The 18,128-nt window shown below is 41.0% G+C and overlaps 1 protein-coding gene across 21 annotated transcripts in view; it reads right to left on the bottom strand.

Moving 5' to 3' along the window:
- RBFOX1 (RNA binding fox-1 homolog 1) overlaps positions 1–18,128 on the bottom strand; it is a 1,450,244-nt gene that overhangs the window by 820,294 nt on the left and 611,822 nt on the right. For 20 of the 21 annotated variants that reach the window (XM_083473685.1, XM_083473688.1, XM_083473683.1 and 17 more), the window contains one exon: positions 16,836–16,898. The exons of the other annotated variant lie outside the window; for it this stretch is intronic. In XM_083473685.1, coding sequence (XP_083329811.1) covers positions 16,836–16,898 — 63 coding nt within the window. The remainder of the gene's footprint in view (positions 1–16,835; positions 16,899–18,128) is intronic. 21 annotated transcript variants of the gene reach the window in all.

The following is an 18,128-nucleotide window of genomic DNA, read 5'->3' as shown; positions in this document are numbered from 1 at the left end:
TACATTTTATTAAACCAACCTAACCACTGGCTAGGGACGTGGGTGGCGCTGTGGGTAAAACATCAGCGCCTAGGACTTGCCAATCGCATGGTCGGCGGTTCGAATGCCCGCGGCAGGGTGAGCTCCCATCGTTCGGTCCTAGCTCCTGCCCACCTAGCAGTTCGATAGCACCCTTAAGTGCAAGTAGATAAATAGGTACCACTTTATAGCAGGAAGGTAAACGGCGTTCCGTGTGCTGCTCTGGTGCCGGTTCGCCGGAGCAGCTTCGTCACGCTGGCCACGTGACCCGGAAGTGTCTGCGGATAGCGCTGGCTCCCGGCTTCTAGAATAAGATGAGCGCACAACCCTAGAGTCTGTCAAGACTGTCAAGACTGGCCCGTACAGGCAGGGGTACCTTTACTTTTACCTTTAACCACTGGCTAACATGGAGTTGGGGAAGAACATGGTATAGAGGAGCGTTGCTGCCACTCAAGCAAGAGTCCCATTTTTTCAGCCTGCAAAGGGGGCGGGGCATCATTCAAGATTCTGCTTGGCATGGTTGAAAACCTGAAGCATCTGAGACTGGGTCCTTGGCCTCTCCCATCATGAGCCCTGCGTGACTGTCATTAATCCTCAGAGCCCCCTTTATTAACAGAGCTGCGCAATATCAAGTTCTGAAATTGGCATTTCTTGTTTTGCAAGGCATGCTGTAAATAATAGGACCCTGGACTATTGCCCTTATCTGGTCAAACAGTGCATTCTGCTTCATACGTGGAAGACACACTTAAAGAACCTGGAAGCTTGAGCCTAAATTCCCACCCCTCTCAAAATTCACCATGTATTTTATTATTTTTTTGGCATATCACATTTATCACTATAAAAAAATTCCTTCCAGTAGCACCTTAAAGACCAACTAAGTTAGTTCTTGGTATGAGCTTTCGTGTGCATGCACACTTCTTCAGATACACTGAAACAGAAGTTGCCAGATCCTTCTATATATTGAGAAGGTGGGGAGGGGTATAACTCAGAAGGGTGGTGGGAATGGGAGATTGGCAGATAGCTTTATCACTCTCATTCTTCCGACAAGTAGTTCTAGGTAGCCTACATAAGTTTACCCACCTTTTACAACCACTATGTGAAAATAAATAAATTGTGGCTAGCCCAAGGTCACCCAATGTGGATGCATTATTAATTCCCTGTTTGTTTGTTTGTTTGTTTGTTTGTTTGTTTGTTTGTTTTTAAAAAGAAGCCACACAAATCCTCACCTCCCTAATTCCCAGTTTGTAATTAATTAAGCTTTGTTTTACTGGGTGCCCCCTTCTTGGCACTTGTTAAGTTTATTACTTTATGGTTTTATAGGTTAAATCTGTTTTGCGCTGAGTTGTTACATTAAACAGTAGAAGAACATGTCTGAGCAAAGGCTGTCCCTGTGAAAGTGTTCATGTTAAATGGAACGTGCTTCCTTAGCATTGCCTCTGGGTAGACGCAGCAACCAGTCATGGCTTCAACACTTCTGTGACATCAACAACAAAATGAAATGCACACACACAATAATCCCTGTGCAATATAACTTCAATGCATGAACAATTCAAATTCCCCTTTCCTTTAAAACAAAAACACCCCCCCCCCAATATTTCTCCCAAAGCCACAGCTAATATTCTGTATACAGTAAGCTCGCAATTTATGCAGGGGTTACGTTCCAGGGATCGGGCCTAAAACCAAAATTGTGTATGGTCAAAACCCATTGTGTTCAATGGTGAGTGGGATTGCAAATACCTTTTGTCCTGCAACTCCACCCTCTTCCTGCCCCCTTTTATTTTATTTATTTTGTCATGCACATAAAGATGAATGTGCACAAGTTAAATGTGTGTACTTTGTTGACTTACTGTATACTATTGTAAAATGCTTCCCAGTTCTTCAACTGGTGTGAATTTATGGGGGAAGGCTATTACCCAGTCTAGCTGAACTCACAGGTCTAACTATATCATCTAACCCAAGCCAGTCACAAAGTATTTCTACCTATTCTGCTTCACCCTCCAGCATCACTGAATGTTACATGCTAATGACTGGAGAGAGAATCCAGAGTATTAGGGACCATTATTTCTTAACTCTCTGATCAGGTTGGTCAGGGGAAGATATAGTGACAGTTCTGTTCATGATAATCATGACACCCAAACTGATAGCAATATTTTGTAAGTGAAAAATAATTAACCGAATAAGTCTAGTGCTGACATTGTTCATTGCATCCTGCTAGAAAAAGATTGCTTGCTGTTAACATCTCAGATTTCGCCTGAAAAAAGTTACTTTCTTAAAAGAACATTGTGCTTAAATCATGTTCTATTTCCCCATTCCTTGAAGTTCATTATCATCTATAGATCTGTGGTATTTGTCCTTTTGGATTTATTCTGCTGAGCTAAGGCTTTTTAAAAGAAAAGTTTAAATTGTAACTTCCATAGGACACCTTGGCTAACTCTGTGTTGTGTTTCCAAACTGTCCATTTTAGCTATGTACAACTTGCTATAAGAATTTCACCAACGGTTTTGCAAATTTGAGCTCTGACAAATGCTTTCGTGGATTTTCATTATCCTCTGGGAAGTTTAGACTCCAACCAATTCTGAACTTGTGACAGATTTCCCAGTGAACCTATTCAGTTACCAATAGTTGGTTTTCTATACATTTGTTTTCAAAAGTTGGGTGTTTTGTACAAATATATATATATATATATATATATATATATATATATATATATATATATATATAGTTTTCAGTCAAAAAAACCCTTTTCCCTTGGAAAATGTCCTCAAAATTCCAAATAAGAATTTGCCAGGAATATGACCTCACATCGCAGTTTCAGTGATGTAGCTGGACATACGTAGCTACAATACACAGCCAACTTTTGTAAGGCAAAGCACTACAGACCTTAACCCTTGTTCTCCTTCTTCAACAACAATAGAGTGGATGAAACCAATAACGGGTCCTATAGTTAAGAAAGTGTTTTCTGCGTGTGCTGTAGAAAGAAGTGAAGGGCAGATGGGACTTAGCAACCTGAGTAGTCCATCTAGGAGAAGGAAAACACTGATCCTAAACTTCCACTGCCTTGTGGGATATCTTTGGGAGGTGAAAAGGCTAAGAAGTAAACCGTACAAAAACCTGTAGTGGAGCCCCTAAGATGGTTGAATGGTGCCTGGTACGTCTCCTTCCAGCAACTCTTGCAGTCAAGCTGGTGCCAAATATAATGCTCTGCTTTCCTTTGGACCGCATCAGTGAAACAGAGAGGGGGGTCGTCATCTGGGCAGTCAAGGACCTCCACACACACACTGCCCAGGCTTGCATCCTGGGGACGTCACTGCAGTGCTGCTAACGCAGTTGACTTCACCCCTGGAGGTGAGCTCCATTGTCTCTTGAGGTAGACAGATGCCAAAAACAACCACAACAAAAAGCCATTATGCTGCAACAGCAATAACTAGTTTGAGAGTGGGGGTGGAGTTTTAATGTTCCACTGGTGTCCCCCCACCCTTTAACTCTGCAGGCATTTGCTGGGCTAAAACAAGAAATTGCACTGTTCTTCGTGCTGAATATTTGCTAAGAGCAATTTTTAGTTAAAAAAAAGAAGGTCGTTTTGCAAAGAAGGACCTTCCCTTCACCAACTTCACCAACTAAGGAAAGATGCACTTAGCTCAGATATTGTTATAAATATTACATCAAGGACAAAATGCGTAACATTTTCAGTATTTAGAGGAGCACAAAAACAGGCTACATTTCTGTTTCTCCTATGTTGGATTTCACCTTCTTTTTACTTCCAGAAGACGACTGGGAGACTTTGATCCAGAAGGCTGAGCAACTCAGGCTCTTCACACACACTCAGGGTTTATATTAGGGATATGTAGTTATAACAAGAAGAAGAAGAAGAAGAAGAAGAAGAAGAAGAAGAAGAAGAAGAAGAAGAAGAAGAAGAAGAATAAAGATAAGCATAAGAAATGTCTGGCAATTAAAAGGAGGAGGGGCTTTCTAATACCTTATGGTTTAGATTCCTTTACAAGAAAAACTGAGTATTTTATACACCATGATTAAAATTTGATTGGGGCCAATAATTTGTGCAGATGCTTACAACCCTGATAAAAGGCACCTCCCCTCCAAAAACCATTAAAATGCTTATACCTATTATTTATATTTATTTATTTATTGAACCTATTAATCACGTCTTTCTTTCTTTTACAAAAAGTAACTCAGAGCAGCTTACAAAAACATAGATTATACCACAATGGTCACCTCTCCTTATAGACTGTTGTTGCCAAGAAAGAAGTGGAACTCAGAGGAGTTTACTCAAGTACCCTCCGCAGCAGCCATTGACTGCAAATCCATCAGGACAGCTCCAGAATTCTTCCCTCATCCTCTCTTCCATTTAAACACTAGCAGAGATGACTGACACGTTCTAATGAGGAGTCACAGAATGCACAGATGATTTCAAGCTACTGAAAAACAGCAATCCTATAAAATTGAAGGACTGAGAAGTTTACAGGTATGGTTGACTGCCTGAGCAACCTGCCAGTCTCTGAAAGATTTCTATTTTGGTATAATGAAAAGGAAGTAGGTTGATATGCATATGAGAAGTGGACATTGACTTAAAAACATTTCGCTGTATTTCTGAAGACTGGACACACCAGTAGAATAATAGCCATAGTCTAGGAAGCTTAATTGGGCTTGTTTTCCGCATCATGGCTGTCAGGCCTCAAGAGATGCTTGAAGGAATTTAAATATAATTTTAAAAAATAAATAAATAAAACCTTTTGAGACAGGACCCAAACAAGGAAGGAAAATGAGAATTGGTCAAGGCTTAATCCATTATTTTTAATGACCTTCAATTGGAAACATTTAACAGAACAGCAAGTGGCACAGTTGAAAGAGAAAGCAGCAACATTCATATGCTAATAAGTTCAGCTCACCTATTCTATACTGAGCTTCTTGTATGATTATTTCAAAGCTAAGTGCTTGGAAAAGAAACAAATTGAATATAGGCACATACCATGCAATAGCTGAAACAATGATAATCTCTTATAAAGAGGCAAGCACACACACACACTAAGCAGTTCCTTCAGAAAGTACAGCTCTCTGTGACTTATGAGCACAAATGGGGTATTCACTTGTCAAATCAATCTTATGGCAGTATTATGTGCCTGATGATACTAACCAGTGTTTGCAGCTGAAGTACTATATCAGTTTCTCCACGGCCATTTGCAAAACCTGCACTTAAAAAAAAAATCTAAAACAATCGTTCTTAATGGCCACTCCCAATACAATGTTACTGGTTTTTGTTTTTCAACTACTAAATAAAATGTTATTAACAACAAAAATATGTGTGTGTGTGTGTGTGTGTTCTTTAGTTGATGCTGTTAGTCACAGAGTGAAGGGGCCATCTGCATTTCCTGGAGTGGGGGGTGGGGATTCCATGCTCAGGGAGCCATTACTGAGAAGGTCCTATCCTGTGTCACAGCCAGCAAGCTACAAGTATTAGTGGGACATTGAGATTATCCCTTTGGGGGCAGTCACATCCCCCCCCCCCAGTACAATGGATTTTCTCCATTTTTATTCCTATTCCAAGTAGAACCATTGAAATTTATGGGCATGAGTAATTTAGGTCAATTACTTCCAGTGGGTCTACTTCGTTTATAACTTAGTTGAATATAGCCCATCGTCCCTGTGAGGTTGCCAGTGCTATTGGACACACCCAGCCAAAAAGGACTCCCCCATAGGGTCACATAGGTAGACTGATATCCAATATTTCAGAAAGGGATGGCACATAACCATGTGGATCTTTAAACTAATTATTCTTTAAAAATCCTGGTGGAAATGAGATGGAATGGGCTTTGTGTGAAAGGGCCATAAATTGGATCAAGACTTTTCTGTCCATTCCTGCCTTGATATTATTCCTTCTAGAACTTGCTAGATATCCATCAAACTTAAAGAATCACAGCCTTCTCTGTCTGTCTCCCTCTCATTTCTTTCTCTCAGTTATCTGCCTCCAGAGATATTTTAGACAATTTGAGACAGAACACTCACACAGCAAAAGGCTATAAGAAAAGTCAGTAGTCCTGTGATATGATGAAAACATTTCTTATCATATACATATTTTTTAGAGATCTGTCCATATTTGTTTAAAGCTTTCTGTTCCTGATTCAGAGCTTCAGGCTTCTAGTACAGCACAAAACAGTTTTAAAAAGTTATCTTGGTCTATGTAAGCCTATTCTTTTTAACCATAGGAGGCGTTCACGATACTTTTCCAAGTCAAGGTTTGCATTTTTCTTTCTTTCTTCCAGATGCATCTCCCACACAGCAGGGCAATACCTTGCTATTCATTTGAATGTCATGTTATTTCAATACGTTGAATGTGAAGCTTGCAGCAACAATAAATCAGAATTTGCTCTGCAAAAATATTTGCCAGCACTTTAAAACCTTGGTAACTTTGAAACCTGAATAATCTGAGTGCAAAATCATATTTTCAGTACTATAAAACCTAGGTGACTTTAAAGTCTGAAACATATATGAAAAGGCAGCAAATAACTCATGTCACTTGTTTGCTACATTTGCTATAGTTCCATTTAATAATAATATAAACACAAAGAGAGCAATCTTCCCACTGTTTGTGCCCAGCTACCAACCTACCTCTCATTAAACAGCTTTTCCATGAGCAGAGAGCCATCTGTGGCAATGCAATGGTAATTCCTGTGATTCACTCTCAAGGCACACTGTCCACATCCACAAAGAAGGGCTTTTATCAACTGGAACTATGTGAGGGGTGGGCATGAACCCAACACATACACCATGGTCCCACTGTCCTGCTTTCCCCCCAAAATGTGAATGTCAGGCCTAAAGGATACCCCTCAAAGCCCATCAGACATAACACAATTTTCAATCCCCTAAAGGGTGCACTTAACCCAGCAATGCCTCAGTATACCTAATGTTTCCTTCCTCACCTGCATGGACTCAGTGCTGAAAACAGCAACCAAAACATATCACTTCTAGATGCCAAACATATCCTTCCCAGCTGTGTGAAGTAGATTTAAAAGGTGGGACCCTAAGTACAGTAATTTGATCTTGTTTCTTTCAAATTGGATTGTAGTTTGCCTTGCAAACAGTTAACCCAAACCCACCTTGCGTAAGAAGGAAATGGAAAACTACCTGGCAATAAAGAGTCGGGTATATACATCTAATGATGTTTGTACCTAATAGCACCAATAAAGAGCTGGTGTGCTTCAGGGTTTTTCTTATTTTAAAAAATCCCTTTTCCAGGCCTTTTGAAGTTTGTTGATTATGATACCTGGATTAAATTGGCAACATGACACTAAACTAGCTGAAATGGAAACTTTCCAGTGCATCAACACTATGCCTTGTCTTTTAAAATAAAGTCTGATGATGTTTATTTCATAACTCAACAAGAAGAAAAATTAACTTCTAAGGCCCCTGAAAATCAATTATGTTGAATTTCATCACTAGAGTTCCCCAATTTCCTACTTACCTGTGTCTTATAAATTATATTAACACACGCTGAGCTTTTAAAAAGAACCGAGTTCATAAACAAGCAACCAAGGATTTGTTAGCGAAGTTCAGATAGGAAAATTTGCTGAACACAGGACCTACTTGGCATTTTTGAAAGAGTCACTACCTGAAGCCTAAGAATGCCCTGTCAAGCTTATTAATGGCCTTGTAAATCCAACGTATAATTTCACCATGCCTAATGAAAAAGAGGCTTCAAAAAATGATTATCAAAGGCAGAAATAATGCTGGTTAAACATTCTGTTATATCTCTTTGTTTTACCACTGAATTCACATTTTGGGTGGACATGGATATTCTCCATACTTTGTGTGCCTCAAGATATTGTTTCCTGCAGTGATGTAAAACTGAGTATGAAGGAAAACTCTGAAACTTTTTTGGGGGGGCAGTGTAAAGGCTCTGTTACTTTGGGATGTGGTGAGGATGGCGGGGGTCCAAACACCAGCCTCACCTACATTTGAGAATCAATATCTAAAGAATGAGTTAGGCATCATTAACACTAACATCAACCAACTGGAAAACTTGTAGCTGGTCAACTGTTTTTAATTAGTAATGCAGGAAGCTACTTGGTCCACCAGATTGGTCCACACATAACTCTAAGCCAATGGTGAGGAACCTCCAACCTGTGAGCCAGACTTGGCTCTCCAGGCCTCTCTATTTGTTTTACAAGGCTGTTTGGTGGATCCACGCACATCTGTGCTATGATATCATATATGATGTCATACATACAGGAACAGCCTAGCACCACTCGCAAAGGACTTTCCTTGAACCTCTGAAAATAGGAGGCTCAAAAAAATTGCACACCGCTGTTTGAGAGCCCTTTGTAAATAGCCCCACACTGCTCTTTAAACCTCTTGTTTTCAGAGGCTTAAGGAGCAGTGCAGGGCTGCCCACAAATGGCTTTCAAATACCCCATGCTGTACATTCTAGTCTTGACAGGGCTCCAAAAAAGCTCATCGCCACACTAAAATGCCAGGAGCTTAACAGGTGGGCAACTTTGAGCAGCCTGGGGTGCTGAGATTAGTATCTGGCCCATCAACTAGCAGACATTTCCCACCTCTGCTCTAAGCCATGGCTTATTTGGCTTATTTGTGACACAGCCACAAATAATGTGGCTTATTTGTGACACAGCCACTGAGTCATACCACCAGTCCTTGTATAGCAGTGACTCTGGAGTTTCACAGAGGAGTCTTTCCTCCACCCACTCCAGCCCTAACTGGAGATGCCAGGGATTGAACTTAAGATCTTTCGCGCTAGCTATGTGCTTTATCACTGAGGAACAGCGCTTCAGTGTATGAAATTTAAGCTCCCTTCAGTTTATGAAATTTAAATGCTCCTGGAGTTTGTTTTTGTTTTTTGCTGTATTCTTATGGCCTTGTTTATGGGTTACTGAAATTGTTTTGGTGCAACATCCAACCTGAACCTGAGCAAACAGAAGCCTGTGGTGCAACCAAAACCATGCCAACATGAGTGGTCACATGCCTATTCAGCCTGCCTCCCATTCCCAGCCACACCATGAAAATGAGTAGGAAGGTCTATGCTGCTCTACCCCACCCCACCCCAAAGCTGATGGAGCAGTTTAGCCTTGAGGGTAACCCTATCCACCCATAGAATCACAGAGCACAGAGATTTAAGCCCTCAGGGACAGCCCATCTTTCATGAAGGTGCCTAAAGTGGGTCACTGGGCTGAAACGCAATCACTGGATTCCCTTTCCTGCACCTGAGCGGCCAAAAGTAACTGAATTAAAGAGGAGATTAACCTAATTTACAGTAATGCAGGTAAGAAGGCCATCTAAATGCCCACCATCCAGTTATTCAATATGGAGTAGGCAAAAAAAACCCCAGCCTCAACCCAAACCATTCTGGATCCGCCAAAAGTCCCTACACGGCCCCAAAGTGACCAACAAGTCACAATGAAAGTCAGGGAGGGCAGGTGCTGTTGCCATGAAAAGAAGAGGGAGGGAGGCAGCTACCCAGCCATTAAAAGGATGGCGCCCACCCCACCTGCAAGTAGGTGAGTGGTGCAAGAGCATCAGACTGGCCAGTACTTAGTTGGAATAGGCAATGGAATGAGCCGCCTTTGTAGAACTTGACAGACATATGAGCACTCTTAAATGAAATATTGCTTTTATTTATATTCATTTCCAATTAATATAAAATATATAAAAAATAGTTTCAAAAAGTAATCAGGTGTGGCCTCAAATTACAGCCCCATTGATTAAAATGTGCCAACCCTGATTCAAACTATGAACATGGATTTCAAGAAGCAAGCAAGCGATATGCCAAATGAACTAAGCTGCTGTTAGGATTTCACAGTACAGTAAAATGTCTCAATTATCTTAAGCAGTATGAGTCAATACGTTTCCTTTTTTACAATTGTAGTGCAAAATACAATGAAGTTTCAGCACATATACACACTGCTAATAGCATTGATTGAATGGTAAAAAAAAATTGGTAGCATTCTGCTTTTACCATGCAGAGTTCAACCAATGGTACTTATTACCAATAAGTACACACACACGTACACCCCCCCCCAATTTCTTTCTTTCTTTCTTGGCTGATAAGGTCAATCATTTGTCAGAGCTCTGAGTCAAACCGGGGACTATCACAGATTTAATGGTTGTACTTGTAGATAATGGGCTTTGTAAGCAGAAGACTCCAGGGTCAATCCCCATGTAAGGCTGTTGAGTGAGGTGTTGGGAGACCCACTTAGAACTCTGGACAGCCACTTTCAGTTAGTGGGGAGAATACTGGACTGGATGGTCCAATGACTCAGTTTAAGCCAGCTTCCTTTGTTCCTATGAATAGGTGAAGAAACAGTGATCTGTTTCCTTTAATGTTTTATTTCCTTTCTTTATTTTTTAAATATAATAATAATAATAATAATAATAATACAAGGTTGCAATTATATCTGTACAGATACCCAATTAGAAATTGAAACTGAGAATAAGGAGGAAAAAAGGAAGATAAGGGGGGGGAATTAAAATGGGGGGAGAGCCAGGAATAGAGAGGACAAGCATATAAAATTATAAGCATGACATCAATCAAATAAACTGCCCAAGAGAAACTATAGTCACCTGACAAGGGAAAAGGATAACCTGAGATCCAAACACATAATATTGTTAAGTTATCTAGTCAATTTTATTCAACTTCCTGCATCTATTTTATGCACAATCTTAAAAACTCCCTCCACCATGTGCATAGCTTGTTTATTTACAAATCCCTCTTGTGCCGTGAGAAACAAGACTATTAAGGAGAGGTTCATGTTCTCTAAATAACTCTAAACTAGATATTTGCACAAAACACATCCCTTTGCTTCCTCAGGCCCATGCCTTCAAGAGACCAGCAAATATAGAGTAAGGTCACATTACGGAACCCTCACACTCAGGATGTACAAACGCAGCAACGTTTGCATCAGAGGGGAGAAGAGCTGACCTCCCCATCCCCTTGCGTGTCCTTGTAGCTTGACCCATAAAACTAGGCAGAATGTACAGCAGCAAAAGATATTTAATCTGCTGTGGGGGAAACTGCCTGTGCAGGACCAGGTTGGCCCATAAGCATTGGAAATCGATAGCTCACAGCCATTTGTTCCTGATCAGAGCATGATTTGAGGAGAATGTCAAAGCAATCCTTTTTCACAGCACAAAGCCAATTTGTTTTATTTTATTTTATTTTCCACCAGGTCATTTAGCCGTGTGAGGTGACCCTTGCAATGCGGTGAAAATCAAATATTTCTACCAGACTGACTTTTCTTGTTCTCCTGATGTGCGCTGGAAAGCTTTGATCCTCTGGGGCCTGGGTGAAGCAAAGAGGCAACTTTTAACAGGGAAAGTTACAGAGAGAGGGGAAAGCAGCAGGTGGGTGAGGGAAGTAAAGAGGGGGAGAAATGGGCCTCTTGATTCTGTGCTCAGACTAAAAAGGGAATGTTTCTCCAAAGCTAAAAGAATGTGGCATTTCCTCAGCTGGAGCCAGTGAAAGTGCGCTGGTCTCAGAAATCGCCTTCATCTAACAGCACCCGGCCACCTGCTCCTTGAATTCTGCTGTTAAAAGACGTTAGCAGACCATCTGTTATGGGGTGGCACGCTGAGGATTTTTGGTCCTGTTCATATTCATGGGGGGGAAAGCAGCGGTATTTAATCAATCTGCTTGGAATTGCTTTATATGATTAGCGTGTAATGATTCAGGTAGGTCATGGACACGGACATCTTTTTTATTACTGCATTAGACAGCTAGAAGCACACATCAATCCCATAAAAGATACAAGGGTTGATGCACTTTGGGGAAAATATATTCAGCCACCAAAGAAAACAATAATAATAAAAAATGCAAATGTGATAGATAATGACTCTTACAAGGAGGAGGGAGGGACAGGAAGAGGGTTAGCTTCAGGCTGATGTGCGCGCGCTCTCTCTCTCTCTCTCTCTCTCTCACACACACACACACACACACATATGAGCCCAGCAAAAAGAAAAAGGGTGTCAAAAGAAGTAACAGGTGCTACCCAGCACCTGGAATCCTTGTTCCTTACATGGCCCTGTGATTATGCCTGCCCTGCCCACTAACTTTATCCCTTCCTGGTCAGGTGGCTAAATCTATGCATCTTTTGCATTTCCCACAATGCCTATGCTTTTTAGGGCAGTGCCAAGGAAACTTTTTCAGCCGAGGGGCCACATTCCCTTATGGGCAGCCTTTCAGGGGCCACACACGTTCGGATCGGTGGGTGCAGAGGCAAAAACACATGGGACCACAGATGTGAACTTTGTCACACTTTAGCCACACAAAAGTCAGAGGTTTCTACACCCTACCTTCTCATATTCTATCCAAACAAGCGAGAGACATTACTGCAGTTGAAGTACACATTTCCCGACAGACAAAAGCACTTGAGGGGGGTGAGGGGAATGACAATTAAGGGATGTTGCATGGGTATGGCCTAACGAGAGTCCCAAGGCAGTGATGAAATTTGGCCCACAGCTGAGAACATCAGTGTCCTCAGAAACCCACTCTGAACATAGTAACATAAAGAGAGCCTGCTGAATCAGGCCAGTCGCTCACTTACTCAAGCATCTTGTGGGATGCTTGTGGGAAACCTGCAAACAGGACCCGAGCACAAGAACACTCTCCCGTCCTATGGCTTCCAGCAACTGGTATTCAAAAGTATTACTGCCTCCAATCATGGAGGCAGATTATTGCCAACAAGGCTAGTAGCTGTTTGATAGCCTTGGCCTCCATAAACTTGTCCAGCCCTCCTTTGAAGCCATCCCAATGGTGGCCATGCAGTGTCTCCTGTGGGAGTGAGTTCCAGAGATTAACTACATGCTGCATGAAGAAGTACTTTATTTTATCTGTCCTGAATCTTCCAACATTCAGCTTTATTGGATATGATATTTGCAGTGCACACTGATGGCAAAGTGAATTCACTTTGCTCAAATCTTGATGCAGCGGTTAACACAAAGCATAGGGAAGTTCCAATCCCAACATCTGAACCAGCTGTGTGGTATCACTTTTACTTATTGTGGCATTTGAATGTAGAAAAGAGCCTGGCAGCTGCATGTTTGATGAATGCACATATATTTTACAGCTGGATGCCAGACTTGAGAGTTTCTGTGCCAAACAGCAAGTTTTCTTGGGCCAGCTCTGCAAGTTTGCCCTCTTTCCATGGTTCTTGGATGTCCAATGCTGATGCTGGACATTCTACAGCTTCATAGGCCATGGAAATAGCAATACCTGGATTTATTTGCAGAAACCTATCTTGTACAGCAAATTGTGTAAGCTTCTTTTGTTTCTGAGTCAACTGAATGGATACTATTTTAAAAAGACGACATCATTTAAAGTATTAAAAGTGTTATCATTAAAGTGTCACATACACATCGAAGGGGCTCTCTTTTAAAATATCTCTTTAGTAGATTTTTGTTGTTGTTTAGTCGTTTAGTCGTGTCCGACTCTTTGTGACCCCATGGACCAGAGCACGCCAAACACTTCTGTCTTCCACTGCCTCCCACAGGACAAACTCATGCTGGTAGCTTCGAGAACACCATCCAACCATTTTGTCCTCTGTCGTCCCCTTCTCCTTGTGCCCTCCATCTTTCCCAACATCAGAGTCTTTTCCAGGGAGTCTTCTCTTCTCATGAGGTGGCCAAAGTATTGGAGCCTCAGCTTCACGATCTGTCCTTCCAGTGAGCATTCAGGGCTGATTTCCTTAAGAATGGATAGGTTTGATCTTCTTGCAGTCCATGGGACTCTCAAGAGTCTCCCCCAGCACCATAATTCAAAAGCGTCAATTCTTCGGCGATCAGCCTTCTTTAGTAGATTACTCACCTGCATATTGTCCAAAATAAAATTCTAACTAGAATACTATAATAGCCATCCTATAAATCAGTAATGTACTACATGTGTAGGTCATGTCACAGGCGAATAGAGCAAAATGTCTGGCCATATGGTGGACTTAAGAGCCAGCTCATCTACATTCTCTGTTACCAGGCAACGTCTCGGACTTCAGTCTCAGATTGGCTAAATAATAATGACCCCTTAACCCTTAAAAATGATTGATATTCACAGTACTAGTCAGGTTACAATCACAAGGGGGAAATACTGGCAGCAATTAGGCACTAAGGAATTTGGCAACATTCAAACATTTTCCCCAAATCCAAAAGTATCATTATTGTTTCCTTTATGTGATGCAAATCTATAGGCTTGTTTCTACAAGGCTTCTTCTCCCCACCTTAGTCTGCGTGTGCAGATATTGAAATATATTAATCATGCACAAATTGTTTGGCTTCCTAACAATGCCCCCCTAATTAGCCCAGGAACTGCCACCTCCCATAAGTTGGAAATCCCTCCACCACCTCTGCCTTGCTGTGTTGTGGTGACACAATTACTTTTTCACCATTTCCCCCCAACATGTCAACTGTGTCAAATGCTGCTAACTGCCACAATGTTGCTCCATGACAGATGGGACCGCTTGTGGCAGAGATGAAAAACTAAAGAGTAACAGGCACATTTAGCAATGAAAGGAACAGATTTGTAAAGCATGCTCAGGATGAATAGCTGCTACTTGGAAGTATAGCCAAAACACCTTTCCTTGAAATGCAACGTTCTAACTTCCCCACCCCCTTGTGGCAAAGAGGAGAGTTATTAGATACATAAGCACTTTCCCCTTGTAAATTACATTTGCATCCCTCCGTGGTTTTCAGACTGTATTCTAGGGAAACCCTGGGCTTTCTCAGAGGCTTATTCCTCAAGGAGAAAACTGGGTAACTATAGGGAAGCTTGCCTACTAGTCCCAAATTTCCCCCTTCAACATGTAGACAACAGGGGAATGTTGAATACAGTGGTACCTTGGATTAAGAACTTAATTCGTTCTGGAGGTCTGTTCTTAACCTGAAACTGTTCTTAACCTGAAGCACCACTTTAGCTAATGGGGCCTCCTGCTGCCACTACACAATTTCTGTTTTCATCCTGAAGCAAAGTTCTTAACCTGAGGTAATATTTCTGGGTTAGCGGAGTCTGTAACCTGAAGCGTATGTAACCCGAGGTACCACTGTACATTCTTCCAGGGCACACTCTCAGTCCACACGATGAAACAGAAAAGCCAAAGGACAGGTCCAGATTGACACTTTTAGAGGCGCTAAGCACTGACAATATTATGCTGCCCCCATTCAAAATAAAAATAATATTAATCCACATATATATATAATCTGAAATAACATAAAACTTACATGTATGCTGAAATGTGCATGCATAGATGTCATGTGCAACACACAACAGGGTCTACTTCCTCACATTATTTTGATTTATACTAGTAGGACACCCTCTGGTTTAGTTGGTGACAATAAATGAAAAGAACAGAAAAATGGAGGAAAAGTGTGCACTGGAGTGTAAGGAAGTCTAAGAATTCTGACTTTCCCCATTATGACTACTTCAGTGGTTTTGTGAAATAGCAAATGTCAAATTATTTCCAATTCTCTCTCCCTCTCTGTCTCTTTCTCTCCCCACCCCCCTGCTTTGTTGGTGCTCGTCTAAGCATGCATTTGGTCTGACTGTTGGGTAATCCAGCACTGCCAAACAAGCTGGACCCACAAGCAACATGAACTGGGTGCATCATGGAACACCCTCCCAAATCTTCTGCAATATCCAGAAACTTTGTAGGAAATGTGCTATGGTTCATCAGCAGACAAAGTAGCATGCAAATGGTTCTATGAATGAAGTGTGAAAACCTTGAGTATGTCTAATTTCTATGGAGCGAGACAATATCTACTCAAAAATGCCTCATTTTCCGGACAACACTATTGTTTGGTGGGAGTTAATGATCCCAACTAGGGTCCAACTAGTGTGTATATAACAGCACTTTCCTGGTCCCTTCCCAACCCCTCAGCTTCAGTCCCCAAAACCCATCAATGAATGTGGAATGGCATGTGATAGTGTGAGGCTCCATATTATGTTGGATCTAAGTCAACAATGATCCTACATTTTGTGCTTCAGACAGACTGCAGTTTTATTTAGGAGAGAATAAGGTATGAATTAATTACAAAACTTAGGTACAACTGTATTTCTATGCTCAGGATGTGTGTTCATGGATGATTACTTTCCTTACTGCAACCCATTCAAGTCCTTTATGATATAAATACACACTGGTGGATCAAACTAAGAACAGGCATGGTTCACTGAATGTTACCAGCTTACAATGCTAAAAGTAAAATAGGACACTTTGGAAAAGTATGGGGAAAGCAGATTAATCCAAAACGACGTTGTCACATCTAATCTTTTGTTTTTGTTTTTAAGTGAGAAAATTAACAAAAAATGTAAGCTGTAATTATTCAAAAATGTCAGTAAATTTATTCATTATATTAATCCAAAAGATCTAGAGGACTGAGAATATTGGCTAATCTTTCAGGGAACATAAAAAATATTATTTTCTACTGTTTTCAGTATACACAAACACACAACTATGAGGAAATGAGAAATCCACACATGACCCATTAAGTAATTCAGATTTCTGTTTCATTATAGACCATTTTAATTGTGATTTACTCATTTGTCCACAAGGAACAGATTCAAATACTGCTTAAGGAGATATCTATTAATCACATTATCAGCACCCCCCCCACTCAACTGTCTCCTTCATTTCCCTCTTTCCAACTCCTCAGCTACAGGGTTCTCACAACAAACTTTTAATCACAGACTCATATTCAACAGAACACAACAATCTTTCCATTTTGTGCAACTGAAGATGCAAATCAAGCTGGGGTGAGGGCTTGAGAACTATGCATTCCATCAACATAGAAAAGAAACCAGAGAGAGTTGCACTTACAGAATGAATGCTCCGCTCTAGAAAACTGTAGGCTCCACTTACATGAGGCTTCTGTGTAGCTTCCTGAAAATAAAAACAAACACAAAACCCATCACACTATGTTCTTGCTGCACCATCCTCCACATTTTATCCTAACCCTAGGAGTACAAAGAATTAGGAGAGGCAAAAAGAAGTATATATTCACACAGCAAATAGTTACTCTATGGAATTTACTCCTACAAATATTTAGTGATTGCCACCAACTGGGATGGCATTAAAAGAGGATGAGATAAATTCATTAAGGCTGTGTGCTACCTCCAGTATCAGAGGCCTCTGAACATCAGTTGGTGCAAATCAGAAGCATGCAAAGTGTACAGATGTGCTCAGGTCCTGCTAGTGGGATGCTGGATAGGATGAGCTATGTTCTGACTATGAAGTGGTTTCTGTGATTAAAAGATTGGTGTAGGTATGTATGAATGACCTTTCCCTTGGAGAAGAGAGAAAAATCGAGGCTCATGTATTCCCTTCTCATTCTCTTCCAAGAGGCGAATGCCTGAAGGAGAATATCCCATGAATATTTGAATGGCAAACATACAATTGTGCAGTCAATTAACTTCAGGGTTTTCAGGTTCTCAGGAAGAATCTCAGGGGGAGAGGAAAGGTAATATCTGATCAAGCACAGAAAAGTATTTATATCCCAATAACTGTACGGTCTAATGGATGGTTTTACAAGTTTCCTCACTTCTTCCCTGAGCAAGATTACACAGCATCCATCTTAATGACTAGCCAACAGATCGAAACCATCACAGTGAAAATGCAAAACTGCTGATGAATAATTTGAACTTTTCTGCTTTTCTCCCCTCTCCAGAACCCTTCAGCATTGCATTATAATGCAAGATTAAGAGAGTAGAAACCCAGCTTTGTGTGAGTTTCTTCTCTCTATCACTCACCATTGCTGGGAGAGCGTAGTGGTATATATTTTTATGCATTGTATGAGCATAAGTTTGAAAAAAAAGTGGGGTGCAGGATTGTTCAGAGTGCCATAAAAGTCATCTATTCCCCCCTTACAATATTCAGATGCACACCATACATTTGAGGAAGATTCAATGCACATTTAAAGCACATAGTTTCCCTCAGAATTCTAGGAACTGTAGTTAGGGGTGCAGTAACTTTAGCACTGTAAGGGCGAAAGTATAATTCTCAGGATTCTTCAGGGAAAGTCATGTGGTTTGAAGGCACATTGAATGTATGTTAAATGTATGTTGTGGATCTTTCCGAAGGCTAAATGCACACATTCTGAAAAAAAACAGAAAA

The sequence above is a fragment of the Podarcis liolepis genome (genome assembly GCF_965112155.1).
Source record: "Podarcis liolepis genome assembly, chromosome: 14".
Taxonomy (NCBI): domain Eukaryota; kingdom Metazoa; phylum Chordata; class Lepidosauria; order Squamata; family Lacertidae; genus Podarcis; species Podarcis liolepis.
This window is presented reverse-complemented; position numbering and strand designations above follow the sequence as displayed.